The 14,495-nt window shown below is 34.7% G+C and overlaps 1 protein-coding gene across 1 annotated transcript; it reads right to left on the reverse strand.

Moving 5' to 3' along the window:
• Positions 1-562: 562 nt before the first annotated feature.
• Positions 563-2,296, reverse strand: LOC149235381 (expansin-A2-like). Its single transcript, XM_089461374.1, has 3 exons — positions 2,052-2,296; positions 1,317-1,635; positions 563-1,090 (listed from the first exon to the last, which is right to left on the reverse strand). The coding sequence occupies exons 1-3, from the start codon at positions 2,209-2,211 to the stop codon at positions 787-789; spliced, it is 783 nt and encodes a 260-aa protein (XP_089317500.1). The 5' UTR covers positions 2,212-2,296; the 3' UTR covers positions 563-786.
• Positions 2,297-14,495: the final 12,199 nt, after the last annotated feature.

A 14,495-nucleotide genomic window follows, 5' to 3' on the forward strand; every position in this document is an offset into this window, starting at 1 on the left:
TACCACATTTTTACCCCTTTATTTTAATAAAGTCTCTTTAGTTAGTTTCCTCATTTTATAATTTAAAAATAAATTTTCATTAGGCTAGGACCTTTTTGAGCACTTAAGTTTTTATAATATTTTCTCTTAGATGAATTGTGTTCCCTTAATTAAAACCTTATTAATTTAGATTAAGTGATTGCTTTTAGAGTAGTCTAATTATTAGACATTTGTTTTCTTAGAATTTTCTTGATATTATGAATTGTTATTTTTAAATGCACGTTTTTAGCCAAATTTATTTATTAGAAAATTAAATTTTTTAATAAAAAATCAATAAAAATTATATTTTTTTAATTTAAAATATATTTTGAATACATAAATAAATCCATAATTTAATTATAATCTAAATATGAATATTAAAATAACTAACAAATCAATAAACCACATGTAAATGTAAATATAAAAATCCAAGACTAAGATTTACAATAAAAAGCTAAATCTCGAATAATGCACAAAGAAAATACGGCATTAGGATCATTTCTCCGGTAACCTTTTTGAGAGATGCTCCTCCATTCATGTTTGAAAAAAAAAATGTATTCCGACACCAGGATTACATGACACACTGTAAGGGTTAACTGACTATATCCATCCTTACATATTTGTCCATACTCTTTGTATTATAGCGGGTGGCTGCGTTGAACGCGCACCTCTGCTGAACTACTCGCCTCTCTATACGAATACAACTTACTACTTCATCGCGTTTTTCTATTTAGCTAGGGATCCAGGTCGCTGCCTGTACTACTCAAATTAAAATTGATTTCCTTCGAAGGTCTGTCCGAATTGCCAGTCAGAGGGAGCAACGTTGTAAGAAGTAACTGTTCGGCCACCGCTGGAGGTGACTTGAAAGGAAAGAGCCTGCTCCTTGAGAATGCTATTAGACTGCCAGTTCTGTCCCCAATTCCTTGTTAGAGGCAACCACCCTGTATTCGACCCCTTCACCTTCACGTCTGCAACTACTCCATTGCCGCCGACATTTGTAACGAGGATGAGGTAGAACCAGTAGTTGCCATTAATGGTGAACCTCATTCCTCCTTCCTTCACACAGGCCACTCTGAAAAACAGTCATCATAATCTTTGATGTCAAGCTTATGTGATCTAGCGAGTGTATGAGATTGTTATTATGGGTTAATCATCATAATCTTTGATGTCAAGCTTATGTGATCTAGCGAGTGTATGAGATTGTTATTATGGGTTAATCACATCATAATCTTATCACATCATAATCTTTGTTGTTATTATTGCGATTTTTTCTAATTAAGAGCAGAGAAGCTGAATACCTTTTGTACTGGATTGGGACGATCCCCGCCTTCCAGATGCCGATCTGTTCGAATGCAGGCATCGCCATGTCGAAGTGCTCGCGAGGAGGATTGCACCACCCGCCATCGTCATTTGCGAGGGCGTAATTAGGCGGGCAGAAATTGGTTGCCGTGATCACAATAGAGGGGCTGCCCGGCAGACACCATTGCGGATCATCAACACACTTTATCTCAAAGCACGCGCCGCAGGATGCCCCACTGTTAAAGAGAGCAGTGCTCAGAGCAGCAGTGTTGGTCCCATATCCTTGACTGTACAAGTTACCGTAACCACAAGCACCAGCTGCAACATAAAACACATTACACTCCTCATGGTCAGTTTAGCACTGATGATGGGTTAATTTTTCACTTGGTAATTTTTATATTTTTTAAATAATTGAGTCAAAAATTTCATTGAAATCAGAGGTTTATTTTACAACCTAGTATGATGTGTAAGGGTGTTTGTTAATCAGTCATCGAAGTTAAAATTTTAATCATATCCACCAAAATAAAAATATAAAAAAAAATCATTATACAAAACATCTGCTCTTAAAAAATAATTTGCCTCTCAACTTATGTTAATAACTATACCAAACATCTACTCATTATATGTCTCTCAACTCATATTATATCTATTTAAGATAAATCTAAATTAATATATTCTAATTTCTAAACTGTAAAATAAATTTCCATTCTTAAAATTTTCCAACAAATTAATACCCATAGTGCCCGCCGCATCTGCTCCTCCATAAAAGGTGGCGTGAGCATAATTCCATCCGCCATTGTAATCATCAGCAGCAACAAGCTTGTGAGCGAAAATTATCGCTGCTGCTACTAATAGAAACCAAGATCGAGATCTCCACATCGACAGACTCTCCATTCTGCAAGCAGTTTCACAGTGAAGTACTGAACTGACTGGGGCAGCCTCCACTGTATCAAAATCAAATCAGATTTGTGATAATATTTAAGAAGGCAGCGTCTATTTATATATTGAGAATTCGGTTAGAAATAACTGTTTCTCGCGAATTTTAACTGAATGAAGAGATGCGGAGATCTGCGCAGGCGAGGACGCCATAGGCAGACCCCACGGACCGGCCTTTCGGTTGTGGCCGCTAAGCACTTGCACTTTGGCACCGTCTCTTTGTCCTGTATATTCTTTCTTTTCATTTTTGCTTTATTCTAGTTGTTGCGTTCTTCTCCCAGACTTGTCCATCAAGGGGAATAATAAGACCGAGCAAACGAGTGAACAGATGGTGGAGCATGCGCAGGAGGGAAAGGAAAGTGTTGTCCAATAAGCTGAGTCATTTTACATTTAAAGCATCACTATGTTTCTTTCTTTTTCTTGTGTTCCTTTCGGTAATTATCCCATCGTATTGTAATTGAGCTTTATCTACGTTATCTTTAAGATGACTTCATGGTGAAGAGAAGAATACACAAACTGTAAGGAATACCATATTTCCATAGCCAAACAATTTCACTCTTGAATTCTACAGCGAGGCTTCGGCTTAAATATAATTTATTTATTCTATTATATTTAGAAAAGGATATATATAATTTATTTATTTTTAAGTATTTTATTTTTGGAATAAATATCTAAAAAGTATTTATCAATATCTCAATCATATCCATAAATTAGGGTATAAAATAAGTAAGATATTTTTTTAATAATATTGAAAATTAATATTTATTTTTCAAAATAAACATTATAATTTGCATTAGTGCAGGAATATGTCAATCATATCCATAAATTAGGATATAAAATAAGATATTTTTTTTAATAATATTGAAAAGTAATATTTATTTTTCAAAGTTAAACATTATAATTTGCATTAGTGTATGAATACGTCAACCATATCCATAAATTAGGGTATAAAATAAGTAAGATACTTTTTAATAATATTAAAAATTAATATTTATTTTTCAAAGTTAAACATTATAATTTGCATTAGTGCATGAATATGTCAACCATATCCATAAATTAGGGTGTAAAATAAGTAAGATATTTTTAATAATATTGAAAATTAATATTTATTTTTCAAAGTTAAACATTATAATTTGCATTAGTGCATGAATATGTCAACCATATCCATAAATTAGGGTATAAAATAAGTAAGATATTTTTTTAATGATATTGAAAATTAATATTTATTTTTCAAAGTTAAACATTATAATTTGCATTAGTGCATGAATATGTCAGCCATATCCATAAATTAGGGTATAAAATAAGTAAGATATTTTTTAATGATATTGAAAATTAATATTTATTTTTCGAAGTTAAACATTATAATTTGCATTAGTGCACGAATATGTCAACCATATCCATAAATTAGGGTATAAAATAAGTAAGATATTTTTTAATGATATTGAAAATTAATATTTATTTTTCAAAGTTAAACATTATAATTTGCATTAGTGCATGAATATGTCAGCCATATCCATAAATTAGGGTATAAAATAAGTAAGATATTTTTTAATGATATTGAAAATTAATATTTATTTTTCAAAGTTAAACATTATAATTTGCATTAGTGCATGAATATGTCAGCCATATCCATAAATTAGGGTATAAAATAAGTAAGATATTTTTTAATGATATTGAAAATTAATATTTATTTTTCAAAGTTAAACATTATAATTTGCATTAGTGCATGAATATGTCACCCATATCCATAAATTAGGGTATAAAATAAGTAAGATATTTTTTAATGATATTGAAAATTAATATTTATTTTTCAAAGTTAAACATTATAATTTGCATTAGTGCATGAATATGTCAGCCATATCCATAAATTAGGGTATAAAATAAGTAAAATATATTTGTAATAGTATTGAAAATTAATATTTATTTTTCAAAGTTAAACATTATAATTTGCATTAGTCAATGCTAAACTAATACTGAAATTGTTAGAGTCTTGCCTTGGCATGAATTGATAATGATTCCATAACCATATTTAAATTTAATTAATAAGCACATAAAAACTTAATACTTACAATATAACAAGTTTCCTAACCATGGATATCCATCCTCACTTTACCATGGATATTATTAACTTTGCCATGGATATTGTTAACTTTTAAATAGGTTTTGTTACAATATCATGGGCCAATAGCATGACTTATCAATAGCACATGTAGAAAAACCATAATTCATTTCACAATAAAAAATTAAAATGTAAAATATTTTATACATTACATATAGCATTGATTACATAGAGTGAAAATTCTCCATCATATGGATGGGGAGAGAGAGGGAGGGGGGCGAAGAGAGAAGGAGAGAGGAAGGGAGATAGTGACAAAGCTGGAGGGTAGAGAGAGTGAGTAATGGCGAGGGGAGAGAGAGGGACAACTGTAACAGAGAGGGAGAGAGAGTGTTGGGCATTAGATAATCCAACGCTCCTCGTGTGTTTCATGACATGTGCTAACTGCCTCTCGAGAATCCATTAACTTTGGCGATGCATTCATTTACTAACACCTGTAGGTTTTGGTGTAATGGAAATCGTGATTTCAACAAGTGGTATCAGACCCAAAAGTCTCAAGTTCAAATCACACTCAGCTCGTGCTGGGTGGGGAGATTGTTGGGCATTGGATAATCCAACATTCCCCGTGTGTTTCGTGACATGTGCTTAACCACCTCTCAAGGATCTGTTAACTCTGGCGATGTGTTTGTTAACTAAGATAGGTTTTGGGGTAATGGCAATCGTGATTCCAACATAGAGGAATGAAGAGAGAGATGAAGGGAGGGAGAGGAGAGATGATGGGAGAGAGAGATACTGTTGGAGGGGGGAGAGAGTGAGGGAAGAACAAATGCATGTAGAGATAGAGGTAGAGAGAGAGAGGGAGTGACAAGGGAGAGAGAGGGAGAGAGGAGAGGAGGTAAAATAGAGAGGAGAAGAAAGAGTGTGGGAGAGAAAGAAGAGAGAGACAAGGGGACATAGAGATGGATGAGGGGGAGAAGAGGGAGAGAGGAGAGAAGGTAAAATAGAGAGGAGAGGAGAGAGTGTGGGAGAGAAAGAAGAGAGAGACAAGGGGACATAGAGATGGATGAGGGGGAGAAGAGGGAGATAGGGAGGGAGATAATGATAGAGTTGGATAGTAGAGAGAGAGAGGGAGAAATGGGGAGGGATACAAAGGGAGGTCAGAGAGAAAGGGTGAGAGAGGAAGAAAGAGAAAGAGGACTTGAGAGACAAGGAGAGAGGGAGGAAGAGAGTAGAACAGGAGGGAAGAGAGAGAGAGAGGGAGAGATGGATCTAACCTAGATATGGTATGTGCATATAAAAATCAACCTAGATCCATCTTAACCCTGGATCTATTAAACGCTGAGAGGGATCAAATATTTTTTCACTTTAAAAGAGGTTTGTATCTCAAGGGATTTGATCTCTCTCGACACTTGATAGATATAGGGTTAAGATGGATCTAGGTTGGTAATAGAAAACAATACATATATCAAAACACACTTATTATATCATTAAATCTATAATATAACTTTTCAACATAATTTCAAGATGAATTTAGGGTGGTTTAATACCATGGGTCATTATATTTATGGTATAAAACAATACATTTATTATATCGTTAAAGCTATAGTATAAATTTTCAACGTAATTTGAATTTCTCCAAAATACAACACATATTTGTTGTTTTTTAAGGCATTGAATAAATTATTTATGCATTTTAAATAGTGAAATATCATATTCGTACTCATATCTTTAAAATCATAGTCTTCTCTAAGTTTTGGAATTTTTGTGGGCATTTTTTTTAATTTTATTAAAAATCCAGTAGAAATTTGTTAGAATAAAAAATCACAAGTTTGAGTTGTGTCATCTGCGTAATCCAAGTGCCTCGACAGTTTTTAAGGGTAGTGAATCTATTTATGCATTCAAAAAAGTATTTTAAACATATAAAATCATATTTTCACCCATAAAAAGATATTATTTATATTTATAATATAAAACAATGCATATATTAAAACACATTTATTATATCATTAGAACCATAGTCTAACTCTTCAAAGAGAGCATGATTTTTGGTGAATCTTTTCAGAAATCCAAGAGGAATATGTTAGAATCACAAGTTTGATTTGCGTTTGTGTACTCCATGTTCCTTAGGGGTCTTTGAGGGCATTAAATCTATTTATGCATTCAAAAACACATTTTAAACAATGAAAAATCATATTCTCACTAGATTTAATTTTAGTTGATATGACAATAGATTATCTCACTAAATTACGTTAACATATTTAGGAGGTTGTGTTTGTAGAAGTAATACTGTGGTATCATAGCTATGATAGAAAAGGCATAAAATAATTATGAAATTTTAAATATATAAACTTATCTCCAATACTAAATTTTCACTTAACTTATAAACTAGGGAAGATATACAAAATAAATGGTTGATAACATTGATAGGCATCAAAACACTTATCTCATGATACATCTCGCATTGCCAAAATTAAAAAAAAAAAAATCTAATTTTATTTTAAATTATTAATATTAATTATAAAAAAAATTTAATATAAGAGTTAAACATATATATACATTTTAAAAAACATGTAACAACATTTTTAACCATGGAGATGTTAGAGATAATGCTTATAATGGAATTTTTTTATTGGTTTAGATTGGGTTGTTGGATATTGTTGAGATATTCTCTCAACCACAATACCCTAATTTAGAATTAGTTGGATCTAGTTCCAACTATATAAATGTATCTTATTTGCGATTGAAATGTATCTAATAGTTTTATTATGTGTGCAATTACATCTTTTGTCATGGTATTAGAGTAGGTTATGGCTTAACCTCCTCATGGGAGGGCTAGGAAGATGAGGGAGCTTTGAATGTCATTACTTTGTACATTGATTAGGATAGAGTGTGTGAGATCAAATTAGTTTAGTGTGTGAGATTTCCACATACCTATGTGTTTTGTGTGGATCTTGGATCTTTGTGTGCTTGTGCGTTTTGTGTGCATCATGGATCTATGAGGAGATTCATTGATTTAAATCCCTATGATAAGCCATGTAAAATCTAAAAGGTTGTTGTGCATCTGAGGCAAATTAGGGATATCTTTTGTCCAGCGAAACATGCTAATGTGATTCAAATTCATCTTGTTGTTCTAGTTGATATTCATTCGGTTTGAATGTGTTACCAGGACATATGTATGCATATCGTTGAACGAGTTGGCTCTATTAGGCATTAAGGAACTCTTCTCGACAGATTAAATGGGGTGTTAAAGGGAAGGACACGAGAATATATAGGGTGAATGACCGTGAGTATCACTCTATGACAATCTACAACCTCAACATTCACTAATGCATGCCTTGGAGGTACAAGATGGTAAAAAAAATTGTATCACATATTATTTGCACAAGGATGTGGCAAGGAGCCAAAGTGGAATTTTCGTACTGGCCCTACATCACCCTGTTATGTGTAAGTCGTGTGGTAACCAGTGATCTGGAAAAAAATGTGAAGGTTCCTTCTATAACAAAATGGTGTAATCTGGAGGCCTTCTAACTTGAGGTGTGTTGAATCCTTTAGGGCACATGACAACACCATCAATGCACATGTGATTTCGCAAGACAATTTTTTTTTACATAGGATTTGTGGATTCCATAATTAAGGTCTAAAGTCATACCCCTCTAGATTTGATGCCTCAACATTTTTCACACAAGCCAACCGAGATTAGGCTTGACTAAATCATTTGAGAGTGTGATAGCCCTCACTTTCTCACAGGAGCTCAACTTGGTGGTTACAACTATCATCATTGCAGGCCATGTTAGCATTGTTGTTGGCTTGATGGGGACTGACCCAGGTTCAGAAGTGATTTAGCCAAACAAATCCCGAAACTACCGACCCTTTCGGCAATAGTCTGTGGTGCACGGACTGTGGTCTCACCCGAGGTAGTATGGGAGAGTGCTGGAACTAGGTTTCCGCACCCTAGGGATGTTTTTATGAGGTCTTAGGAAGTTCTCGAGCCCAAACTGCATGCTTACGCTGCTCTGCATAGCCGTCTAACCTTCGTGACTAGTGCGACTACTTCCGCGCAGCTCTGTAAAGAGCGTGAAGATGTGCTATCTAGATCTTTGATCTTCACTATGCTATTCTTATAGATCTAGACTTAATTGTGTATACCCAATATGTTGATTAACAATTCAACATTCATACCAAGTGCGTGCAATCATAAAACCATAAAGCAATGAATAAACATAACAGAAGCATAAAGACACAGATCTATGAGCAAATGCACAATATTCCAGAATCAACTTATCTTTTATTAATCCTTTGTTTTGATACAATACCAACTCTTCCCTGCACACTCAATTGCAGGGGTCCACGTACACAGCTGCAGACTCTACCAGCCCTCTGCGCACACAACTGCAGAGCCTTTTCTGCAGACCATGGGTAGGTCGACACCTTCTATATTAAATTACATTATTTTAGGTCAGATAACCCTAGACTCTTGCACTCCGTGCCCACATTTTGCAGGGTATTTACATTACAATGACCAAAATTTGGGCTTTAAGCCCCAAAAACTTGCTATGTAGGGATCCACTGCCTAACAAGTACACTCACTACAAAGTTGAGATAAAAGTTGACCATGGAGCCTTGTGATATCTTCCTGTTATGGCCCCAATTATCTGAATGGGATATTTTTGTTAATTTGTCTATGAGAAAACCAGATTTGGGAACATGACCCTAGATTTCTGCATTTTAGAGTCAACATACTTCCACATTAACCACTATTTTTTCCATGGTTTCAAGATTTCTTATGAAATAGGTAGATTCATTGCATTGAAAGGGTCGTTTACTAGTAGGTTTGCTAGAGGATAGGTGTGGTGGTATGTTTATATTATTTTCATAAGAAAAAAATTTGTGTTGTTATGAGTAGTTTTGCAATCTAAATTATACTTATTTTGGTTTTTGAAATGAAATAGGAAGAACCAATCATGGAATGGAGTAACATAATTTAAACTAGTTGTTCTTCTTGTATTGGTGCCACAAGAACACATCACTCATTTAATTGTATACAGTTTGTTACAGCCTATGGTTCTTGGAGGATGCAGTGACCTAAGAACAACGAATATTGGTTATAGGTTGTGTGTCAGAAAGTTAAATGTGTAAAGAAAGTCACTTTGTAAAATTGTTTGTTGGATATATTTAGTATTAAGACGACTTTCCTATATAATTGACCAACACAGTGCACTATGTCTTCGTCAGATAAGATTTTGTCAATAGAATGGTTTAGCATTAAGACTGCTTCCCTGGCACAATGACCAATTGAAAGTAGGTCAGGAAGTGTCAGTCCTACAAATATGTCAATAATAGTCAAAGGAAATTTTATCTTAAATGGTCCAAGTGGTAAGCTTGAAGTTGTGGTGGAGAAAGAGCATAGTTTGTGAGATGTCAGAGTGGGTGAAACTATTGATGATGACCAAATGAGACAGACTTCAATGTTGTAATTTAAATATTTTAATTTTTGATTTTAGTATTATTATTTGTAATGTAAGCATTAATGGAGGGTGTTAGAGATAGCGGTTAATAGAATTTTTTTGTTTGTTTGGAATGGGTTGTTGGAGATTGTTGATTGATATTATCTCAATGGCAATCTCCTAATTTAGAATTTTTTGGATCTAGGTCCAACTATGTAAATGTATCCTAATTGTGATTGAAATTTATGTAATCGTTTTTGTATGTGTGCAATTAAATCTTCTCTCACGATATTCACTCTCACTCTACCATGGAGATACTTAACCTATATAAAGTCTTTGTTACAATACCATGAGCCAATATCATGGCTTATTAATACGACATACCCAAAAAACCATAAATATTCATTTGGTATTTTATTTTAATAAAACAATTTAATTAAAATGGAAAAAATAACATAGCTACTTTTGAAATAAATCTCAACTTTTGATATGTGAATACTACTAAAACTATTCTAGAATATTTCATGGAGGATAAATCCTTACCATCCACCTAATATTTATTGATAATTAAAATATAATTTTGGAATCCTTATTCCAAATAGACATGCCTATTAACTTAATTAGAGAAAACAAATTGTAGATATATAAACTCTTCTCCAAAGTTAAGTGACTTCCATTAAATCCATAACATAAAGGAAACATAACACAAGATTACATGATTTATTTTGCAGAGTTTGTAATGACAACATCTTATATAGGTATCATGAGAAACCTTGATGTGTATTTGATCCAGGTGGATCCAGAAATAGAAGTGACCTTGAAAATAGATCAAAAATAAAAGTCATTGGATGGAAGTGAAACTAGGGACAAATCCTAGTGCTCATCGCCTTGATTCCAACAGTGTGAACGACACTCAAATCTGAGTTCGTATGCTCAAGTTATAACAGGTCAAAGTTCTGGTCGAACTTGGCCAAGTGGCAGTACTAACGAGGCAACAATTTGGCTAAGGGACAACACACGAAAAGTGGTGGTTGGAAAAGGTGAATTTGTCGCCTCCTTAATTCGTTCAGTAACCCTTAATTTTTGGCAGAAAATTTTTAAGTATTTATGTTAAAAAATAAAAAAACATATATAAGTTGGGGTGGCAAGCTGCAACCCTCTGTCAACCCCCAATGGTCCAATAGTATATATATATATATCGGGTGGTTGGGCCACCCCCGAAGGACCCACCTAACCCCTGACCAAATCATGTTTAAAAATAAAACATTACCGCTTATTAACAAATGGTCCCAACCTTATATGGATGCAACGGGGTTCGAAACCAAAATTTCCCCTAAACTACGGACCACCGCCACCAACAGGCCAACAACCCCACGTTGGTGGCTCCTCCCACCAACACTACTTAAACCTTAACCAACTGCATGTGATACAGACCGGTGAAGGAGTAGACCAGTGGAACCCTGAGCGGCCAGGAGGGTCAGAAACATGAGCAAGGGATCTATCAAGATGCTGAAAGGATTCCCTTAGAGGGCTACAAGTGCCAGTGTCAAAATTTGACAATTTTATAGTCATTTTTGCACATTTTCATGCCAAGAATCCAAACGTGCAGTTCGTTTGTCCAACTGAGGTATCCATTTTTAGGTCATCATCAGAATTGGAGGTATAAGGGTCAATTTTGTAAAGTTGCTTGTAACTGATTTCTTTGCTACCATTTAATGAAAGAATTCCTCCCCACTTTGAGCAAGGCTCAGAGACATAGCCCACATTGTGTGAACTCTATAATCAAATCATTTGTGTGACTTTGATCATGATTTCTTTATGATTTCCACTTCATTTTCCATGTGTTAAGTTACTTGGTTAATATGTTCTTTTATATGCAATTCTGTATGCATCCATGAAGTTAAAAGATCTAGATCAAGTTTCGTATTAGAGTAGGTCTTCTTGACATGAGTTACATGAATGAATGCTAACTAGGAACAAGCTCCAAATAAGAGAAGGAAAACTTAGATCTTTTGATCCTGAAGTGGGGCGTGCACCACGAAGATGGAACATGGTAGATGAGGAAGCTCAAATGGAGGAAGAGTGAAATTATTGCAAGATCTTCTTCACTATGGTAGTGAAAGTTGACAAGTTGTTTGCAGAGTATGAGAACATAATCAAGCATGAGAAGAAAGATCCAGATGACCATGTATCTGTAAATCATGAAGGTGGAAGAGGACAACCTTTTGAACTGCCCTCTCCATGCTCCAGTGACAACTCTTCTTCTTCTTCTTCTCATCACTCTAAAAGGCACCATAGGAATACATCTAAGAAGCCATTTTTAAAGCTATATTTAAAGTTTTATTTGCCTACATACAATGGAGAATGAAATGCAGAGAAACTAAACAATTGGATTAGACAGATTAAGATTTATTGTCGAATTCAACAAATTTAATCAAGGAAGATGAGGCAAAGATCCAATTAGCCTCTCTTTGATTGAGTGGCACCGCTCTCATCTAGTGGGAGAGAAAGTTGCATAAAGAAAGCAAAAACTTGGGGAATCTCCTTTCTTCTTGGTCCAATTTTGTTTGTGCATTAAAATATCAGTTTTATCCTTTGGGTTATCGACAAAAGGCTTTGATGGAATGGAAATATTTAAGGCAAGGAAAGGTTCAAAATGTACAAATCATCATAGAAGACATTAGAAAACAAGCATTGAATCTGGGAATTTCACTTGATTTTCCAAAAACTGTAAGAAATTATATTGGTTCTTTACATAGTTACATCTGACATTCTTTGTTATTATCTGAGCCAACTACTATTGATGTGGCCAGTGTGAAGGCCATTCACCTTGAAAGCAGGGCAAGAATGATAAAGAAGAGAAGCCAAAGAAATCATCCTTCAAACCTCATAATGGAAAGTTCAAAGGAAAAGGAAAGGGAAAGGACAAGAAGGAAGCTACAAGCAAGAAGGAGGAAAGAGCATCTTGCACACATTGCAAGAAGGAAGACCATGATGGTGGACATTGTTCGAAGTTGCATCCGGAGTTGAATCCAAAGTGGTTTGGTGGGAACAACAAGCAAAAGATGGTGGCAACCATGCAATAGGACATTGGATCTGATTCTGGTGATGAGACATTGATCACAACAATGGGCACAAAAGGTACTCTTTCTCTTCATGCTAATGAAAATTTTGAGTTACATGCAAGTACAAGTTATTCAAATGAGCCTCTTGTTAATGAATGAAAGAGAATTGAATTGTTCCACATTAGAGTCATAATGAAACATACTAAAGTGGAATCCTTGTTTTCACAATCAAATTTGATTTCAGAATCCTTGGTTAAAAAGTTAGGATTAGAGACCAAGCCCCATCTAAAACCATAACCGCTTGGTTGGGTGTGTGATAAAGAAAAATTACATGTAACCAAGCAGTGTAAAGCTAGATTTATGATTGCATCCTAACTAATAGATGAGGTTGATCTTGATGTTGTACCCTTGGATATTTGTGGCATTGTATTGGGGAGTCCATATTTGTATGGCAAGAAAGTAATTTTATTTCTCCATGAAAACAAGTATCATATCATGAAAGATGAGGTGGAATACATTGTTAGAGCTCATCAGGCCAAAATCAGTACCAATCTTGTAAGTGCGGGTCAGATGAAGAGATTGATTAATTCCAACAAAGGGTGCATTCTCATGGTTGTGAGAGAAAAAGATGCCAAGACATTTGGAGCTTTCTAAGGTTGTGATCCCACTCATAAAAATGAATTGTATGAAATTGTTTCTGACTATAATGGGATTTTTCAGGAACCAAGTGGGTTGCCTCCAAACCATGAGATCCAACATTATGTTCACTCACCGCAAGATTCTCCTTTACCCAACATTGGTATGTAAAGGTTGTCATCCATTGAGATGGAGGAGATAAAGAAGTAGGTACCAGAATTTTCGAACCAAGGGGTCATAAGGCCAAGTTCTTCTCCATGCGGTTCACCTATCATGTTGGTGCTGAAAAAGGATGGAACATGGAGGATGTGCATGGACTGCAGAGCACTCAACAAAATATGGTGAAGAATCGGTACCCTCTCCCTTGTATTTATGATTTGTTAAATCATTTGAAAAATGTTGTCTATTCCAAAAATCTGGACTTGCGTAGTGGTTATCATTAGGTTAGGATTGTAGAATAGAATCTATGGAAGACTGCATTCAAGGCAAAACAAGGGTTGTTTGAATTGGTAATTCCATTAGGACTAGGCAATGCTCCGACCACATTCATGAGGGTGATGAATGATATTTTTAGGGCTTTTCTTAATGATTTTGTACTTGTGTATCTTGATGACATTCTTGTTTATAGTAGGACATGGGGTGATCATGTGAGTCATGTTAAAAAGGTGCTTGATGTTTTGCAAAAAGAAAAATTGTATGTCAAAATGTCTAAATGTGAGTTTGGGAAGACCTCTTTGGTTTACCTAAGTCACATTGTTGGACATGGACAATTGAAAATAGATCCTTCTAAAATTGATATGATTGTAAAGTGGCTTAAACCCACCAATGTTACAGAGGTTCACATTTTTTTGGGTGCAGCACAATACAAGTGAAGGTTCATGTCCAACTTCTCGATCATTGCATCCACCTTACATGGATTGACGAGTGTGAAGAAACCCTTTCAGTGGGGAGGAAAGCAGTTGAAATCCATTGATACACTGAAAGAGAAGATCAACCCCACACCAGTTTTGGCCTTACCTGACCTCTAGTAGCCTTTCGATA

The sequence above is a fragment of the Pinus tabuliformis genome, chromosome 8 (genome assembly GCF_031772625.1).
Source record: "Pinus tabuliformis cultivar Carrire ecotype Pingquan chromosome 8, CPIR1, whole genome shotgun sequence".
Taxonomy (NCBI): domain Eukaryota; kingdom Viridiplantae; phylum Streptophyta; class Pinopsida; order Pinales; family Pinaceae; genus Pinus; species Pinus tabuliformis.